General features: G+C 38.4%; 1 protein-coding gene across 2 annotated transcripts; it reads left to right on the forward strand.

Moving 5' to 3' along the window:
• The first annotated feature begins 1436 nt into the window (after window positions 1-1436).
• On the forward strand, window positions 1437-17130 carry MUCL1 (mucin like 1). 2 transcript variants are annotated; one of them, XM_020916267.2, is made up of 4 exons: window positions 1437-3608; window positions 13839-13874; window positions 15425-15793; window positions 16929-17130. In XM_020916267.2, the coding sequence occupies exons 1-4, from the start codon at window positions 3575-3577 to the stop codon at window positions 16961-16963; spliced, it is 474 nt and encodes a 157-aa protein (XP_020771926.2). In that variant the 5' UTR covers window positions 1437-3574; the 3' UTR covers window positions 16964-17130. The 2 variants fall into 2 exon arrangements, with proteins under 2 accessions (XP_020771926.2, XP_020771917.2); XM_020916258.2 differs by lacking the exon at window positions 1437-3608 and adding an exon at window positions 3617-13339.
• Window positions 17131-18980: the final 1850 nt, after the last annotated feature.

Below are 18980 nucleotides of genomic sequence, written 5' to 3' on the forward strand. Positions count from 1 at the left end.
GAATCAACCTGCCTGACTTCAGACTATACTACAAAGCCACAGTCATCAAGACAGTATGGTACTGGCACAAAGACAGAAATATAGATCAATGGAACAGAATAGAAAGCCCAGAGATAAATCCACGAACCTATGGTCACCTTATCTTCGACAAAGGAGGCAAGGATATACAATGGAAAAAAGACAACCTCTTTAACAAGTGGTGCTGGGAAAACTGGTCAACCACTTGTAAAAGAATGAAACTAGAACACTTTCTAACACCATACACAAAAATAAACTCAAAATGGATTGAAGATCTAAATGTAAGACCAGAAACTATAAAACTCCTAGAGGAGAACATAGGCAAAACACTCTCTGACATAAATCACAGCAGGATCCTCTATGACCCACATCCCAGAATTTTAGAAACAAAAGCAAAAATAAACAAATGGGACCTAATGAAACTTAAAAGCTTTTGCACAACAAAGGAAACTATAAGCAAGGTGAAAAGACAGCCCTCAGATTGGGAGAAAATAATAGCTAACAAAGCAACAGACAAAGGATTAATCTCAAAAATATACAAGCAACTCCTGCAGCTCAACTCTAGAAAAATAAATGACCCAATCAAAAAATGGGCCAAAGAACTAAACAGACATTTCTCCAAGGAAGACATACAGATGGCTAAAAAACACATGAAAAGATGCTCAACATCACTCATTATCAGAGAAATGCAAATCAAAACCACAATGAGGTACCATTACACGCCAGTCAGGATGACTACTATCCAAAAGTCTACAAGCAATAAATGCTGGAGAGGGTGTGGAGAAAAGGGAACCCTCTTACACTGTTGGTGGGAATGCAAATTAGTACAGCCACTATGGAAAACAGTGTGGAGATTTCTTAAAAAGCTGGAAATAGAACTGCCATATGACCCAGCAATCCCACTTCTGGGCATACACACCAAGGAAACCAGATCTGAAAGAGACACGTGCACCCCAATGTTCATCGCAGCACTGTTTATAATAGCCAGAACATGGAAGCAACCTAGATGCCCATCAGCAGACGAATGGATGAGGAAGCTGTGGGACGTATATACCATGGAATATTACTCAGCCATTAAAAAGAATTCATTTGAATCAGTTCTAATGAGATGGATGAAACTGGAGCCCATTATACAGAGTGAAGTAAGCCAGAAAGATAAAGACCATTACAGTATACTAACACATATATATGGAATTTAGAAAGATGGTAACAATAACCCTATATCCAAAACAGAAAAAGAGACTCAGATGTACAGAACAGACTTGTGGGCTCTGTGGGAGAAGGCGGGGGTGGGACGTTTCAAGAGAACAGCATTGAAACATGTATATTATCTAGGGTGAAACAGATCACTAGCCCAGGTTGGATGCGTGAGACAAGTGCTCGGGCCTGGTGCACTGGGAAGACCCAGAGGAATTGGGTGGAGAGGGAGGAGGGAGGGGGGATCGGGATGGGGAATACATGTAAATCCATGGCTAATTCATTTCAATGTATGACAAAAACCACTGCAATGATGTAAAGTAATTAGCCTCCAACTAATAAAAATAAATGGAAAATAAAATAAAATAATCTAGTAACCACGTGAAAAAAGTAAAAAGAAACAGGTGAAATGAACACATTAAAATTTTTATTGAAGCCCCCCCCCAAAAAAAAAGTCCTAATTGACTCTATCATTCCTTGTTGATGGAAATTGAGATCATTTTCTGGTTTTTTAGTGCTACCAGTCATGAAGCCACTGATAAGTTTTTTCATGTACCCTTATTTACTAAATATTTTATATCCATGCTCTAGATTGCCAGAGGTTTTTTTTTTAATAAATCATATATATTTTTATTAGATGATACCCAAAAGAATCTAAAAATTAGAGTTAACAGAAACAGAAAATAAGAGCACATTTTTCCAACCATTTTGCCAGCAGTGAATTTTCCTACTTTAATTTTCCGAATCTGATCATGTCAGAAGCAGTATTTGGTATGGTCATTTGCATATCCTGGATTACAGTAAATATGAGCATATTGTATATATTTATTATCAGCTGAATTTCCTCTTCTGTGATTTACCTATTCAAATATTTAAATTCAAGTAGTCCTATCATTTTTGCATAATTTCTATATTAAACAAGTTTTCAAATATGTAGTTGGGACATCTTAAATTTGTGATACTTTAATATTAATTCATGTAAGGGTCACATCTCTTTCTAATCTCTGAATTTAACCAATGACACAAACCTAGCCCCAGTCACAGTGCACACTCTCTTTTGGAGCATTTATCAAGGGAGTCAGACCCTGAGAGGAAACCAGGAAAGAAGCCTCAGCTTGACAAGAGGTCTCAGAATGGAATGTCACAGACATAGTCTCAATTCAGATATCTACCACTTGCCATACACCACACAGAAATTGGAAGATTATGCAGCACTCAAGGACAGGGATGGGCATGGACACCTGGCTAAATTTCCAATAAGCCAGCATTAAGAAGACACATAAACAAGGGGATCATATACAGAGTTTATAACAGAGAAGAGGTGAAAAGAAGTCCAGAGTAATGTAAAGCCTGGTTAGGTTTGTGTTAGGATCACAGATCAGCTCTCATCCTATTATTCCATCAGAGGAGATGAGGAACACACAGGGCTGCACAGTGACTGTCCAGCATTAGAAATCTGAATGCATGCACCAGACACAGCACTTTCCTACTAGTTACCAATAACTTAAGTATCATCTCTCCATGGACGTCTCCAATGGCTTCCAAATTAAAGTAACCCTCAACTTGTGAGCAGATAACTTGATTCAGTTTTCATCACAATATCACTCCCTGATATTTTCTTGTCTCATTGTTTCTTTGCCCTTTGTTTCCCTGGTTTTCTGTGTCCCTTCAAATAAATAAGCTCTAAGAGAAAAAAAGCTTACTTAGTTGCATTCTATTTCACAAGACCTAGAAGAAGGCCAAGTATTTGGGAGACTATAAATGTGAGTTGATTAGGAGGAGGAATGAATGATTGAATAAATATAATACAAATATTAAGCATTCCACAAAGGGGAGGAGTTTGAGAGAGGGAAGATACTGTGAAAAGTAAGGATGCAGCAGCATGTGAATGAAATCTTGAAAAGCTGAACCACAGGCTATGATTGTGAGCTATGATGTAAAATAGATACAGAAGAACTAGAAAGACAGGAATCCCATGAACAGAATTAACTATGAAAGAATTCCAGTGGTGTTTAGGAAAAAAGTTTCTTTATTATCTCCAAATTCCAAAATCATGTAAACCTGAATAAAAAGAGGGACACACACAAAAAAACAGCATGCACCTACAGATGAAGATAGGCGTACCCCACACCAGTGAGCCGTAGTCATCACTCAGCTGTATCTGATAAAACTCACAATACTTCCTGTACTGAAAATTAAGGAAGTTCCTTCCAAAGCTTCCCTGTGTGCTGGTTCGTTATGTTGCTATCAGAAAAGATCTCCCCAAAGTACAAATTTTCTCCACCATTGAAATTTCCTATTTATGGGGAAAAGCTTCTAATTCTTTCCCTAATTCTCTTTCTTTTCTCATGACTGCTCCATGCTGCAAAACCCAGAAATACCCTTTCATGAAGGTAAGCAATCAGAAGTGTGTTTTTGCCATTGTTATCACTTTTACCTTTTTTCTCTTTCTTTCTGGGAATACTCCACTGTTTCTTCTTCCTTTATTGTCTTTGGTATTCTTATTTTTCTGGACATCTTTTCCAAAATTTCTCCCTATTTCTTTTTGCAAGTCTCTCTGTCTCTTTGCATGTCTTTGTCATACTAAGTTTATCTATAGCTGTCATCATCCTTCGCCCTCATCCACAAATTGCATTTATTATATTTACATAAGTCTTACAGGCTGTGCAACATTCTCAGCCTTCCCAAACTCCTTTCCTACAAATCTGAAAATAATTACACACCAAAACAGTCCTCGTTGACACCTTGGGAAATACCTTTCAGAAAATGTGTCAGGTTTACCCTGGAATATTTAGATGACTTTTTAAGACTTTTTCCTTGTCCTCAGCCCCCTCAACCCTCACACTTACTCTCTCAATCACTGAGTGTCGCATTACACTCCAGGACATCTGAAGACACTTCTATTAGAAGTGTGTCGCTCCTGACACCTGAGGGCAGTATTGTTCTGAATATGGTGCTAGGTGCTTGTGCTCAGTTGTGTCCGACTCTTTACAACCCCAGGGACTGTAGTCGCCAGGCTCCTCCCGCCATGGGATTTCCCAGGCAAGAACACTGGAGTTGGTTACCATTTCTTTCTCCAGAATATGGTGCTAAGCAGAAGCTTACAATACCTGCGTTTCTCCTCCTTCCTGCTCACCACCCTCTCCACGAAAGCTTGCCTTAGTCTTTTACCATGATGCTTGAGGGATGTTTACTTTGCATACTGTTAAGGATTTATAAAAAAAACCTGAACAAGTACTTGTATATTGTAGTAAATTTTATTTGGAATTACTCTTGAATTATTCAGCACTATAATAGATGGGGAAACAGTGGAAGCAGTGTCAGACTTTATTTTTTTGGGCTCCAAAATCACTGCAGATGGTGATTGAAGCCATGAAACTCAAAGATGCTTACTCCTTGGAAGGAAAGTTATGACCAATCTAGACAGCATATTAAAAAGCAGAGACATCACTTTGTCAACAAAGGTCCATCTAGACAAGGCTATGGTTTTTCCAGTGGTCATGTATGGATGTGAGAGTTGGACTGTGAAGAAAGCTGAGTGCTGAGGAATTGATGCTTTTGAACTGTGGTGTTGGAGAAGACTCTTGAGAGTCCCATGGACTGCAGGGATATCCAACCAGTCCATCCTAAAGGAGATCAGTCCTGGGTGTTCATCGGAAGGACTGATGCTGAAGCTGAAATTCCAATACTTTGGCCACCTCATGCAAAGAGTTGACTCATTGGAAAAGACCCTGATGCTGGGAGGGATTGGGAGCAGGAGGAGAAGGGGACAACAGAGGATGAGATGGTTGGATGGCATTCACTGACTCGATGGACATGAGTTTGAGCAAACTTCGGGAGCTGGTGATGGACAGGGAGGCCTGGTGTGCTGCAGTCAATGAGTTGCAAAGAGTTGGAGACAACTGAGTGACAACTGAACTTAACTGATGTTACTTTCAGATGTAGCACATAGTGAATTCAAATTTTTATAAGTTACACTCCATTTGTAGTTATAAAACATTGGCCTTATTCCCCATGATGTACACAATATATCTTTTAGTTTAACTATTTTTTAATTAGTAGTTTAAACCTCCTAATTCCCTGTTCCAGTATTGCCCCACCTCACTTCCATCTCTGAACTCTTAACCTATGATTTGTTCTCTTTATGTGGGAGTCTGATTCCTTTTTGTAAAATGACTAATTTTTTCATTTTTAGGTTGCACATGAAAGTGATAACACAGTATTTGGCTTTCTCTGTCTTGCTGATTTCACTAAACATAATGCCCTCCAGATCCATTTATAAATGAAACCCAAATTGAAAAGGAGAAAGTAAAACTATCATTGTTTGCAGGTGACATGATATTCTTAAAGACACCACTGGAAAAATACAAGACTGCATCAATCAATTCAGTATAGTTGCAGAATAGAATATTCATATACAGAAATCTCTGTGTTTTCATATACTAACAATGAACTGTAAGAAAGAGGAATTAAGGAAACAATCTCATTTAAAATTGTCTCAAAAAGGATAAAATACTATGAATAAGCCGACCTAAGGAGTTAAACAACATGGACTTGGAAAAAGCATAAAACACTGATGAAAGAATTGAAAATGACAAAAATGTGTGGGAAGACATAGCACGATCATGGATTGGAAAAATTAATATTGTTAAAATGACCATACTACCCAGGGCAGCCTATAGATTCAATGTGATCCCTATCAAAATACAAATGGTGTTTTTCTCAGAAATAGAACAAATATTTTTAAAATTTGGATAGAAATTGCAAAGAGCCCAAATAGCCAAAAGAATCTTGAGAAGTTAGAGTAGAGCTGAAGTTATGTTCCTTGACTTCAGACTATATTAAATAGCTACAGTTATGGTATGATACTGATAGAAGAACAGACACAGAGACCAATACAACAGAACAGATTGCCCAGAAATCAATTCATACACTTGTGACCAATGTTTATTTGTCAAAGGAGGCAAGAATACACAACAGGGAGAAGACAATCTCTTCTATAACTGGTTCTGGGGGAACTGGCCAGTTGGATGGAGAAGAATGAAATTAGAACATTTCCCCACAACCTATAAAATGGCAAACTCAAGGGAGTCCCCTGGCGGTCCAGTGGTTAAGACTTTGTACTCCATGGTTCAATCTATGATAGGAAAATTAAGATACCACATGTCACTTGGCATGGCCAGTACATAAATAAATAAAAGGTAAACTCAAAATTAATTAAAGACCTAGAGGTAAGGCCAGAAAACACAAAACTCCTAGAAGAAAACAAGCAGAACACTCATTGACATAAACTGTAGCAATACTTTTTTTGGATCCCTCTCCTAAGGCAAAGGAAATAAAAACAAACAAATTGGGCCTATATAAACTTAAAAGCTTTTGCAGAGTGAATTAAACCACTGAAGGAATGCAAAACAACCAAAAAATGATAGAAAATATTTGCAAATGAAATGCCCAATAAGAGTTTAACATCCCAAGTGTGTAAGAAGCTCACACACCTGAATATCAAAGAAACAACCAAATTGCAAAATGAATAGAAGACATAAATAGACATTTTTCCAAAAAAACAATACAGATGCCCGATAGGCACATGAAAGGATTCTTAAGTCTGTAACCATCCCAGAAATGAGAATCAAAACCACAATGAGCCATCTTTTAGGATGGCTATTATCGCAATGACAATACATAACAAGTGTTGGAGAGAGATGTGGGGAAAAGGGAACTCTTGTGCACAGTCGGTGGGAACATAAATTAGTATAGTTATCTGGGGAACAGTATGAAGTTTCCTCAGAAAAATTAGATATAGAACTACTATATGATCCAGCAATTCCTCTCATGATATTTGTCTGAAGAAAACTAAAACACTAGCTCAGAGAGCTGTAAGCACACTGCTGTTTATAGTAGCATTATTTACAACAGCCGACATATGGAAGCAACCTAAGTGTTCATCAACAGATAAATGTATGAAGAAGATATTACATGTATTATATATAATGGAATATGACAAAGTCTTAGAAAAAGAATGAAATTTCGTAATGTGCAACAACATAGATGGTTCTGGAGGGTATTATGCCTAGTGAAGTAAGAAAGACAAATAATGAATGTTATCATTGATACATGGAAACAAAAAAGTGAAAGAAGTAGTGATTATACAAAAAAGAATCAGACTTACAGATATAGAGAACCAACTATTGATTACCAGCTGGGGAACAGAAGTGGGGAGGGGCAATATAGAAGTGAGGCATTGAAAGCTATAATCTAATGAGCATAAAATAAGGATAACCATATATTGTATTGCATGGGGAACATAGCCGATATTTTATAACTATAAATTGAGCAAAATAATGTATAGAATTTTTGAATTACTATGTTGCATACCTGAAAGTAACATAACATTGCAAATCATATATACTGCAATATTTTTTTCAAAAACTGATGATTTTAAAGTTTCATAATGCATTACTCTCAACCCAGAAATCTATCTGTTCCTCTCTTCAAATCTGTAACCAGTTTTTCTGACAGCAGTGCTGAATAATTTAACAGTAATTCCAGATAAAAATTACCAGAATGTCCAAAAACTTGATCAGGTTTTTTAGTTAATACTTGATTGTGTGCAAAGTAAATTCCAGCAAGTATGATGATGGAAGACTAAGCTATGTTTTGGGATAAAGGGAGCTGAGAATTCCATGAACTGTACAGTCCATGGGGTTGCAGAGAGTAGGACACGACTGAGTGACTTTCACTCTCACTTTTCACTTTCAAAGGGAGCTGAGCCAGAAGGAGGAAGACTGAAGGTATTCCAAGGCCTGTTTGGTACCACATTCAGAACCATACTGCCCTCAGGTGTCAGGAAGGACACTCTTGTAGTGGAAGTGTTTTCAGATGTCCAGGAGGGTAATGTGATGGTCAAAGACTAAAAGAGGAAGTGTGAGGATTGAGGGGACTGAGGACGAAGAAAATGGGTGCTTACATAAGTATTCCAGGGTAAGCCACACACAGTATTCAGAAGGATGTTTCCCCAAGGTGTCAGGGAGGACAGTCTCAGTGTGTATTTATTTTCATATGATCAGTACGGGTGTTTGGGAAGCTGGAGAACATTGCACAACCTGTAAAATTTACCTAAATAAATAAAATAAAGGCACTTTGTTAGTAAAGTTTGGATGAAGGTAAAGGATGATGGGAGCTATAGACAAACTATGTGTGACAAAGACTTCCAGAGAGATAGAGAGACTTGGAGAAAGACCTTCTGGAAAAGATACTCAGAAAAAGAATTCCAAAAGATAATAAATGAAGAAGAAACAGTGGCATATACCTAGAGAAATGGAGAAAAATAAAATAAAGTGGTAACACAAGATTCTGGAAAAGATACTCAGAAAAAGAATATACAAGATAATAAATGAAGACGAAACAGTGGAGTATTCCCAGAGAAAAAAAATAAAGTGATAACAGGAGATTCTGGAAGAGAGATTCAGAAAAAGAATACAAAAGATAATAAATGAAGACGAAACAGTGGAGTATCCTTAGAGAAATAGAGAAAAAAAGTAAAGTGATAAAACTAGTATAATATTTCTTCTGATTGTTTTGGTTCATGGAAGAGCATGTTTTGGTTTTCTGTATTTTTCAGCATGGAGCATCCATTTAAAATTTATGGGAACAGGAGTGGCACTTATAGGGAATTGATATAAACCAGTTGAGTGCAATGAGCCTAGACTGGGAAAAGAATGAAAATTAGGTAACTGTTTGGAATTTCTTCTCCTTAATTACAGAAACTAAATAGTGGAGAGAATTTGCTTAGGAGAAATCTTTCCTGACAGTTGAATAACGAACCCGGGGAAGGTTTGGAAAGATCTTTCCTGAATTTTCAGTACAGGAACTATTTTGAGGTTTTTCCGGTCCAGCTGAGTAGTGACTATGCTTCACTTGTGTGTAGAATTCCTATCTTCATGTGTAACTGCATGCTGGTTTTTTTTGTAACCCTGTATTATCCATATTTTTGTGACTATATAATTTTGAGACAATAAAGAATCTTTGTACATAAACACCATTGGAATTCTTCCATAGTTAATTCTGTTCATGGGATTCCTCTCTAATCTTTTTTGTTGTTTATTTCATATCTTAACTCACATTCACAGCCTGAGGGTCTCTTCCAAGGTCTCCCCCACAAGCTACTTAACCTTTTGTTTTCACATTATACTTCCTCCTAATACCTTCCTTAAAGACCTCCCTTTTGTGTTATGTGTATTATATGATTTGTTTTTCACTCATTATTTCATTCATTTGTTCACTCATTCCATCATTCATTCTAGTTAACTCACATTTATCAAGAGCCTATCCAGTGGCATTCTTCTAGATCTTGATAGAGTTGACAACTTTTTTTTTTCTCTTCAAGCTTGTTTACTTGGCAGGGACAGAAAACCAGAGAATCTGTGATTGAAGAAACAGTAAGACAAGAAAATATCAGAGTGATAAATATTGTGATGAATATAGAATCAAGTTATCTGCACACAAGTTGAGGATTCCTTTAGTTTGAAAGCCATTAGAGACTTCCATGAAGAGGTGCTATTTAAGTCGAGATGAACAGTGATAATGGAAGACGATAGACAAAGACGATAGACATTATCTACTGATGAGCAGAAGAAATGTGCTGTGTCTGCACGCCATGCTTAGTGCACGCATTCAGGTTTCTTACATTGGACAGTCATTGTGCAGTCCTGTGTGCTTCTCAGCTCCTCTGATGGAAGAATAGAAGGTGATCTGACCTTTTATCTTAACATCAAATCCTCCTGGGCTTCACATCACCCCAAGGCGTCTCTTCACCTCTCTTCTCTGTTATTAACTTGTATCCTATCCCCTTGCTAGTCTGTGTCTGGTTAGTGCTGGTTTATTGGAAACAGCTCTGTCATTGCCCATCCCAGTCCATCACTGCTGCAGAATCCTGCAACTTCTGTGTGGTATATGGCAATCGGTGAGCAGTCTGAATTGGACCAAGTCCCTGATGCTCCTCTATAAGAACTCCAGCCATACTGAGACTTCTTTTCTGGTTTCCTCTCAGTATTTTGCTCCCTTATTAAATGATCCAAATCTGAGTGCACACATAGGTGACTGGGGCCAGGTTTGTAATCAGTGGGGAAATCCAGAGATTAGAAAGAGATGCAACATTTGCATGAAGGAATGTTAAAAGGTCACAAATTTAAGATGTCCCAGTCATAGATTTTTTAAATTGCTTATTATACAGATTGGATTAAGATGAAAGAACTACTTGAATTTAAAACCTCCAATATTTATTGTGAATAAAATTAAAACATGTGGGTTAGATTGGAAAACTGTGATTTGTATAAAAGGTAAAGAATGTTAAAATTTGTTATGTACCATAAGTTCTTAAAATGACAGGAAAACAAAACAGAATAGGTTTAAGATTTGAATAGGTAAATCACAGAAGAGGAAATTTAACTGGTCAATAAATATATGGAATATGCTTTATTTATAGTCATCCAGGAAATGCAAATGAGTATAATAAACACTGCTTTTGACGTATCAAGTTGGCAAGATTAAACTGAGGTAAATTTACTGCTGGCAAGAAGGTTGGAAAAATGTGCTCCTATTTTTGTTTCTGTTAATACTAATTTTTAGAGTCTTTTGGGAAATCAATTTTGTATAGTTTAACAAAAATATACATATGATTTATTCAAAACCTCTGGCAATCTAGACCACTGATACAAAAAATTTGGTAAATATCACTTAAAAAGCATATCATTGGCTTCATAATTAATAGTAGCAAATAACTAGGAATGACCTCAATTTCCATCCACAGGGAATGCTAGAGTCAGTTATGACATAATGAAGCCACTGGAAGAAATTATATACTAGATCTATAATGGCTAACTTCGATTTCAAAGGTGTAAGCCTGTCTGCACAATGAGGAAGAATGGTCCAGAATATAATGCCATTTGGTATATCACTTTTTAAGAAACATATATACATACATTTGTATATATACACATTTGTCTATTACAAAGGGAACCTGGAGCAATTCACTTAACAGGTGCTTTCTTGTGGTGCTAATAGTGAGTGTGCAATGGCAGGCATGGAGAGCATGACTTCACATGAGCAGAAATGTGTTTAGCAAATATATAATTACCCAAGTAGTAATGTCAGTTATCTCATTGCATTAGATGATGTGGTAAATTTTACATTCTTATATATACTTCGATTTTTTGTTTCATAACAGAAATTATAAAAATAATTAAGTGATGGGAAAGGCAGTAGTAAAAATTTTGGAGATACATTATGAATTTAATTTGAGTTGTTAATTGCACTTCATTTTAATTTAACATTGTGGTTTTAATAAGCCTTTCTGGGTTACTTTATCTAAAATTATAACCTCCCTTTTCATCTCCAAAAACTCTTCCCTTTCTTCTTCTCTGTATTATTATTTATTAGGCCAGTAACATTACATACGAAATATTTCTTTCTTTCATGTTTCTTTCTTTCCTTTTCCATCTTTTCTCCCTCCCACTCTTCCTGTTTACTTTCTTATGTATGAATTTGCACAATAAGATGTATAGCATGGAATTTTTGCACAATATTTTCATTGTTTCTCTAAGATGACCCACCCTTATGGCAGAAAGAGAAGAGTAACTAAAGAGCTTCTTGATGAAGGTGAAAGAGGAGAGTGAAAAAGCTGGCTTAAAACTCAACATTCAAAAAACTAAGCTCATAGCATCCAGTCCCATCACTTTATGGCAAATAGATGGGGAAACTATGGAAATAGTGACAGATTTTATTTTCTTGGGCTTCAAAATCACTGTGGACGGTGACTGCAGCCATAAAATCAAAAGACACTTGTTCCTTGGAAGAAAAGCAGAGACAAACCTAGACAGTGTATTAAAAAGTGCAGGCATTACTTTGCCTATAAAGGTCTGTATAGTCAAAGCTATGGTTTTTTCAGTAGTCATGTATGGAGGTGGTGGACCATAAAGAAGGCTGAGCCCTGAAGAATTGATGCTTTCAAATTGTGTGTTGGAGAAGACTCTTGAGAGTCCCTTGGACTGCAAGGAGATCCAACCAGTCCATCCTAAAGAAAATCAACCCTGAATATTCATTGGAAAGACTGATGCTGAAACTGAAACTCCAGTACTTTGGCCACCTGATGCAGAAGGCTGACTTATTGGAAAATACCCTTGATGCTGGGAAAGATTGCAGGAGGAGAAGGGAATGACAGAGGAGGAGATGGTTGGATGGTATCACCAACTCAATGGACATGAGTTTGAGCAAACTCCAGGAGATGGTGAAGGACAGGGAAGCCTGGTGTGCTGCAGTCCATGGGGTCGCAAAGAGTCGGACATGACTGAGCGACTGAACAGCAAAAAATCACTCAATGAATATTTGTAGAATGAATGAATTGCCGCAATAGATTCATTAGTAAGTGTTAAGCTTTCTCTTTTCTTTCTCTTTCACTTTGAAATTTTCACAAGACACATTTAGATTCAGAAAAATCTTATCAATGCTGGGCTCTCTCTGTGTGTCATCTGACCTGATCTCTAGGTGCAGGAGGGAGGTGATAGCATGAGGAATGCACAGCCCCCCTAAAGAGGATGGTTCTTCAATCAGCCTATTGTATCCTGATCAATCTTTTTTTGAGGAGACAATGACTGAGTAAGCTTCAAAAGTCTCTGAAAAGAGCACTGTAGATTTGAGTAAAACGAGAAGGCTGGGTGTGTGGTTGGTAATCATGGAGTCAGTTTACATCACGCGCCAAGAGGAAGCCTGGAGGAGAAGTTGATGCCTGTAAAATCTTTAACATGGCAAACTCTTGGATTAAAGTCTGCGTCAGAATGAGGGGATTGAAGTCATGATTTTCAAGAGCCTCTGGCTATGCTGCTGATTCTCCAGTGGTTTCTCTGAGAACAGACATTCCTGGCATGAACAAACCTGGATTCTGGTCTTGTGGCTTCTGATTGGCACCCTCTGCCTATATAATGTCAGGATGTGGAATCCTAGAGTCGGAGTCTTATCTTCCTCTGGATTCTGAACTTCTCCTCTGTGCTGCCTGCTCTACAACTGACCATCATGAAGTTTTTGGTGTTCCTGGCACTGGTGGCAGTTTCCACCTTCCTGGTTTCTGGCCGTACGTAAAGATTCTTACCTGAAAACAAGGTTTTGATGAGTAGTATATCAAGCTGTGTGGAAGTGTGTTTGGAGGAGTCTTAAAATTATGGCCCCTCCTGTCCTCTACTCATTCCCCTGTTCCAGTACCATTTTCATAGATGATTCATGAATGAGTTGACTCTACCCTTTGGCTTTTCCTAATTCAGTCAGATCTTTGCTCAGTTCTAACTTTGGACCCCGGCTTCATGGTTAGAGTCAGTAAAATCTATTTAAAGTATGTAAAATCAGAGGTTTATTTCAGGAAAGCAAAAGTGAGCGCATGTTATGGTTTTGTGGGATTTTATATTATCTATCTATATAATATATAGTATTTTATATTATCTTTTCCCCCTCAATGTGTGTACCAAAGGCTAAAGTGATTCATCTGTGGAAGGCTGCACCATTGTCCATATTCTTATTCTCTCCACACCCAACACTGGTGTTCAATGCACATTCTGTTTTTCCCTTTTCTCTTTCAGAGGATACAGTAACCGTTCCTGCTAGTTCTTCTCCGGGTGAGTTTGCACTTGCACTTCATCTCCTTCTTGCAGTGACCATTTTCCATCCCAGTCTCATATCAGAGCTTCCATGAGAGATGGGTTATAAGAATTCTATGAAAAAGCCTGGAAAAGTATTGTTCCTCATATAAAAATTCATGGTTTCGTCACTAAGTCATGTCCAACTCTTTGCGACCCCATGGGCTGTAGCCTGCCAGGCTCCTCTGTCCATGGCATTTTCCAGGCAAGAATACTGGAGTAGGTCTCCACTTCCTTTTCCAGAAGATCTTCTGGTTCCAGGAATCAAACTGGGGTCTCCTGCATTGCAGACGGATTCCTGCATTGCAGGCGGATTCTTTACTAACTGAGCTAGGAGGGAATTCATGGAAACATATAAGAATCAGCTTATTTTTTATACAGCATTTGATAATATTAAGTCTCTTGCATGGATTTACAAAAATTGGGGGTCAATCATTGATTTTTCTCCAACAAAAGAACAGGGAGAGGTGGTCTGATGTGACCTGAGAATTTTGGGAATGTGCATGAAAGTCTTTCCGGTTATGCTGATTTGAAGGATTGAATACATGGCCATTGCTTCAAGGAGAGGCCTGAAGGAAAGAAGAGAATGCACACCCTGAAAGTGATTCAGAAATGAGGGCATGAGGATCACATGGGAGGGCAGGATACAGGATGTGTAATGTAGACGTCAAGTAAAAGAAGGGCTCTAAGCTTTGAGATTTGTAATGGCATCAATGCCTAATTCCCAGGCTGAGGTTTGTGTATCTTCTTTAAAGTGAATCCCAAGGCTGTGGACCAAACTCCTAGTCATTCTTGGGCTTTCTCCACAGCACCCTGCCCATTCTATGCTGTGTGTCATGCTCATGTGGGCATTTTGAAGATCTTTCTTTTCAGCCTCCACAGCTTGGAGACTTGGGTTCTCTGGTCATGAGGTCACTGACTCTTGTTTGACTTCATACACTGTGCCACATGTGCCATGTGGGGTTCACCTTAAAAAAATTCTCTGTCCTACATGAGGCCTGAGATAGGGTATGGAGATGGTGTTGAGGTGGTTTTAGCTCAGAGTTTGGGGGTCTGATTTGCTGTTTGCTCTGTAGGGGGAAATAAATCTCATCAATCTCGGCAGGTTCCCTTTGAATACAGGGTAGGTGACAGAGCCTTTGCTTAGCTTTATTATTATCAGAATAATACAAATATTTCCCGTTATTTCTAAGGGGCTCTCACAAATACTACTGTAGTACATGGAATCTTTGTGCCCTCCAAATGTAAGACAAATATACCCCCCCTTTCACGCAGGAACCTGTGGCAAGTGATTTTACTGCATGCATAGAAAGGAGATAGTACTTCTCAAGCAGAGTTGGTAGCCAGAGAAATGGTGTAACAGTATTGCTATCATTTGCAGAGATGAATTCAGAATGAGAAATGCATGTCCAAACTTGGGCAGCACAAATTTTATTGCCTGAGGAAGAATCAAATGTCTTAACTGCATTGTGTCCTAATTTCAACCTCTTATTCAACCACTCTTGATCCCCCTGCCACCTCGGCTGCAGCCACAGAGTCCACTGTGGCTGCGACGTCCACTGCTGCTCCCACCACATCCACTGCGGCTGCGACGTCCACGGCTGCTGCCACATCCACTGCTGCTCCCACCACATCCACTGCGGCTGCGACGTCCACGGCTGCTCCCACCACATCCACTGCGGCTGCGACATCCACGGCTGCTCCCACCACATCCACTGCGGCTGCGACATCCACGGCTGCTCCCACCACATCCACTGCAGCTGCGACATCCACAGCTGCTGCCACATCCACAGCTGCTGCCACATCCACTGCTGCTCCCACCAGAACCACTGCGGCTGCCACAACCACCACTGCTGCCAAGACCACCATGTCCTACGAAGACTGCCTCTTTTATTTTCGTAAGTTTACACTATGAGTACTTTCGTTATGGGTTTGCTAGAATCACTGTATTCCCTATTCTCAGATTAGAGTATATTTAGGGGGCAGAAGAAGTCATGAGAAAAGCCCTGTTATCTTCTCTTTATTCTCTAATTCCTTGTGGATTTACATATTGAGTCACAGAGAGACATTGAGGCTGCCTGAAGTCTGCAGTTTCTTGTTTACCAATTTCACCTGTGTGGCTCTTGAAATACTGGCCCCCTAACAGGCAAAATTCATCTTTAGCAGAATTGACATGGGAAAGACGAAAATATGGGTCTCCCTGAAACCAGGAACTTCTTTATGTTTGCTTTTTTCTACCAAAAATGTCTTTGTTTCTTTTAAAGAATATTCAAAAATAGAAACTAGCATTATAATGAGGCTTCCTTGATGTAGTTAGTGTTGAGTATCATTCAGGGTATTTCTCGGAATGTGGAAATCCATTGAGGGTCTAGGGTACAGTCTTCCTATTTCTGGTTAGATTCTCTCTTTCAACAGCCTAGTAAAATCAGTGACAAATATGATTGATTCTGAATATATGACAGAGAATGTGTTATAAATTCACATATATAATGTAATTTAAATCACAGTAATGCTATGAAATAAGTATTTTAAAGATAACAAAATTAAAAATTACAATAAAAATTTTTCCCAGAATATTATGCAGTCAGAAAAAGGTATGGATTTGTTCATAAACAAGGAAAGACATGTGGAACCTTTGAAATACTACATTATACTCTTTCTGTGCCTGAGACAATGCTTGGCACCCATCTCTAAGTTCTATATTGCATAGCCTATGGGTGAGATTATGAATAATTGTCTCTTATCAGAAGGTTGGATTGGTTTGTACCGTATACATGAAGAACTAATCCATATTGGTTGTCTCTCTGTTTTCTCTAAACTTTTTGCTGACCTAGATTTCCATCCCAGCCTGCGTGTCCTATTGCCTCTGGATGGGAATTAGGTGTTTATCTTCCAGGGATATAAATTTCATCTCTTTTTGATTCCACTGAATCAGTGTCATTTGACATTGTTAGTCTTGCAGGGTCCCAGGAAGGAAAACACACTCTTCATTGTTTTTGGAAAACCTCTTCACAATATTTTTTTCTGTTTCAGGTTTTACCCCATGGCTTCGATTAGTTTACTGCTAAAAGTTATCACTGAGATGGAATCAGCTTCAGCCTTCTATATTGATCCTACTGGATTCGGCCAGAGTGTCTCTTGATTTGTTTCACTGCTGCTACTTTCCAGCCCTATCATATCTCTATCTCTAATCAGTTTCTATTCATTCAAATAAAATGCTGAGTGACATCAAAAATAGTAGTTATTTTTTTAGCTGTCAGCCAAGTGGTCATCCAATCGTTATGTCAAGTGATAGATATTTTGAATCTTACCAAGTTCTTCCCTATATTACTGTAAATGAATGGACCTCCTATATACTTATCTAATTTTTAAAAACAAGTCACAATCCTTGTGTATATCACTGGTGACTAGAGCTTTCTCTATGTGAATCAATATTTCCTAGGTATAAAGGTTCACTTTGATTCTACCAAGCTCTGCTATCGACTGACCCATAAATACTCTATTTGGAGTGACTTAGCAAGTGAGAAAGAGGGAAGCAGTCCTGTGATCTGGGAACTGGCCTGACACTCCTGGGGTTTGGAACTGTTAGGACCTGGCCTAGGCTCACAGCTTGGAAATGACTCGCTCTTGTTGGACACAAACACTCTCACAAAACAGCAACATCAGAGAAGGGCACACAGTCACTTCTATAAATTTGACCAATTCATCATATTGGCAGTCTTGAGTACAGACAAAAATAAGATCAGTCCAAAACCATAAAACACTAAAGATCTGTCTCTCCTAGCTAAAGCATGATTGCAACTTCATTTACTGTTAGAGCTTTGGCTTCCCTCTATTCTCTTCTGCTCCAGATAAGGTTTGTTAAGACACTCAGTCACAGCATAAGTTATGTTCCCTTGAATCACCAATCCAGAGCAAAAGGGTCTTCCCTAAACCTTCCCCCAGATCACCTCACATAGGCCCCAGTTCTGTAAGAAGTCCTTTCTAACACCCAAGGTCTAAGGCACCTCTCTGATTTCCCATGGTTTACATTCTCCTCACTGCAGTGAGTACTAACCCAACTGAACTCAACTACAGTGGTAGTTGATATTTGATATCTGAATGTATAATTGGGATGGACATTATATAAGAACAAGGTGCGGCACCTTTGTCCCCACATTGGAAATTTACTGGGTTTAATAAAGCCTAATTTGGGGAGTCTTGCTAAAGAGAACCTTTAAAATTGCCTGAACTATCTCTATCAGTAAATTAAGCAGTACAAAATCCAAGAAGTGCAACATTAATGCTTTGATTAAGGAAATGATAAGGTTGGAATTTGGTGCTTACTAAATCTCTTTTCTTTTTGAAAAACAATTCTCTTCCACCTACCCCTGCTGAGAATCATTGCACTGAATGATTTATTGAGAAAAGGAAATTAAGTTAGGAGATTGTAGTTAAAAGCTCTTAAGTCAGAACTTTATTAGTGGCACATTAATATATCTTGTAAAAATTCTTACCTAAGTTTTTCGGTATTTAAGATTTGACCTAATTGGAGCAACCTGGTTTTTTAAAAACTTCATTTACAAATCAACAAGCATATACCTGGCCATTCAGAAACGGTTATCGGTGTACCTGTGTACAGCCAGCAATTCTTGCATATCTGGTATCATTTTACTTTGGATTTTGATGAGTCTCACATTAAATTTCTTCTCCCTTCTCTTTTCTTTCTTTTCCTTTCTGCTCCTCTGTCTCACTTAATCACCCTGTTCATATACATACAAAAACCCACATACTACTATATTCTCATGTTATATGTGGAGAAATATGAAAGCAGTTCTCTTTTGCTACTTAATAATGGGCAGAGGAGACTATTAAAGGTCAAACAAGGTGTGGCTTCTGATTGCTTCAGCTGTACTTAATATTGAGATAAGGTGGGACATGGGACCCTTTGCCAGAGTGCTCGCACCTGGACAAGGGGTCTTCTCCAGCAACAGAATACAAAGGAAGTATAAGGGACTGACAGTAAGATACAAAAAGGATAGAAGCAACGATCCAAAAACGTCCTAGACCAACTGCCACTCCTGAGGGGCCTGGAGCAAAAGCAGG

The sequence above is a fragment of the Odocoileus virginianus genome, chromosome 24 (genome assembly GCF_023699985.2).
Source record: "Odocoileus virginianus isolate 20LAN1187 ecotype Illinois chromosome 24, Ovbor_1.2, whole genome shotgun sequence".
NCBI lineage: Eukaryota > Metazoa > Chordata > Mammalia > Artiodactyla > Cervidae > Odocoileus > Odocoileus virginianus.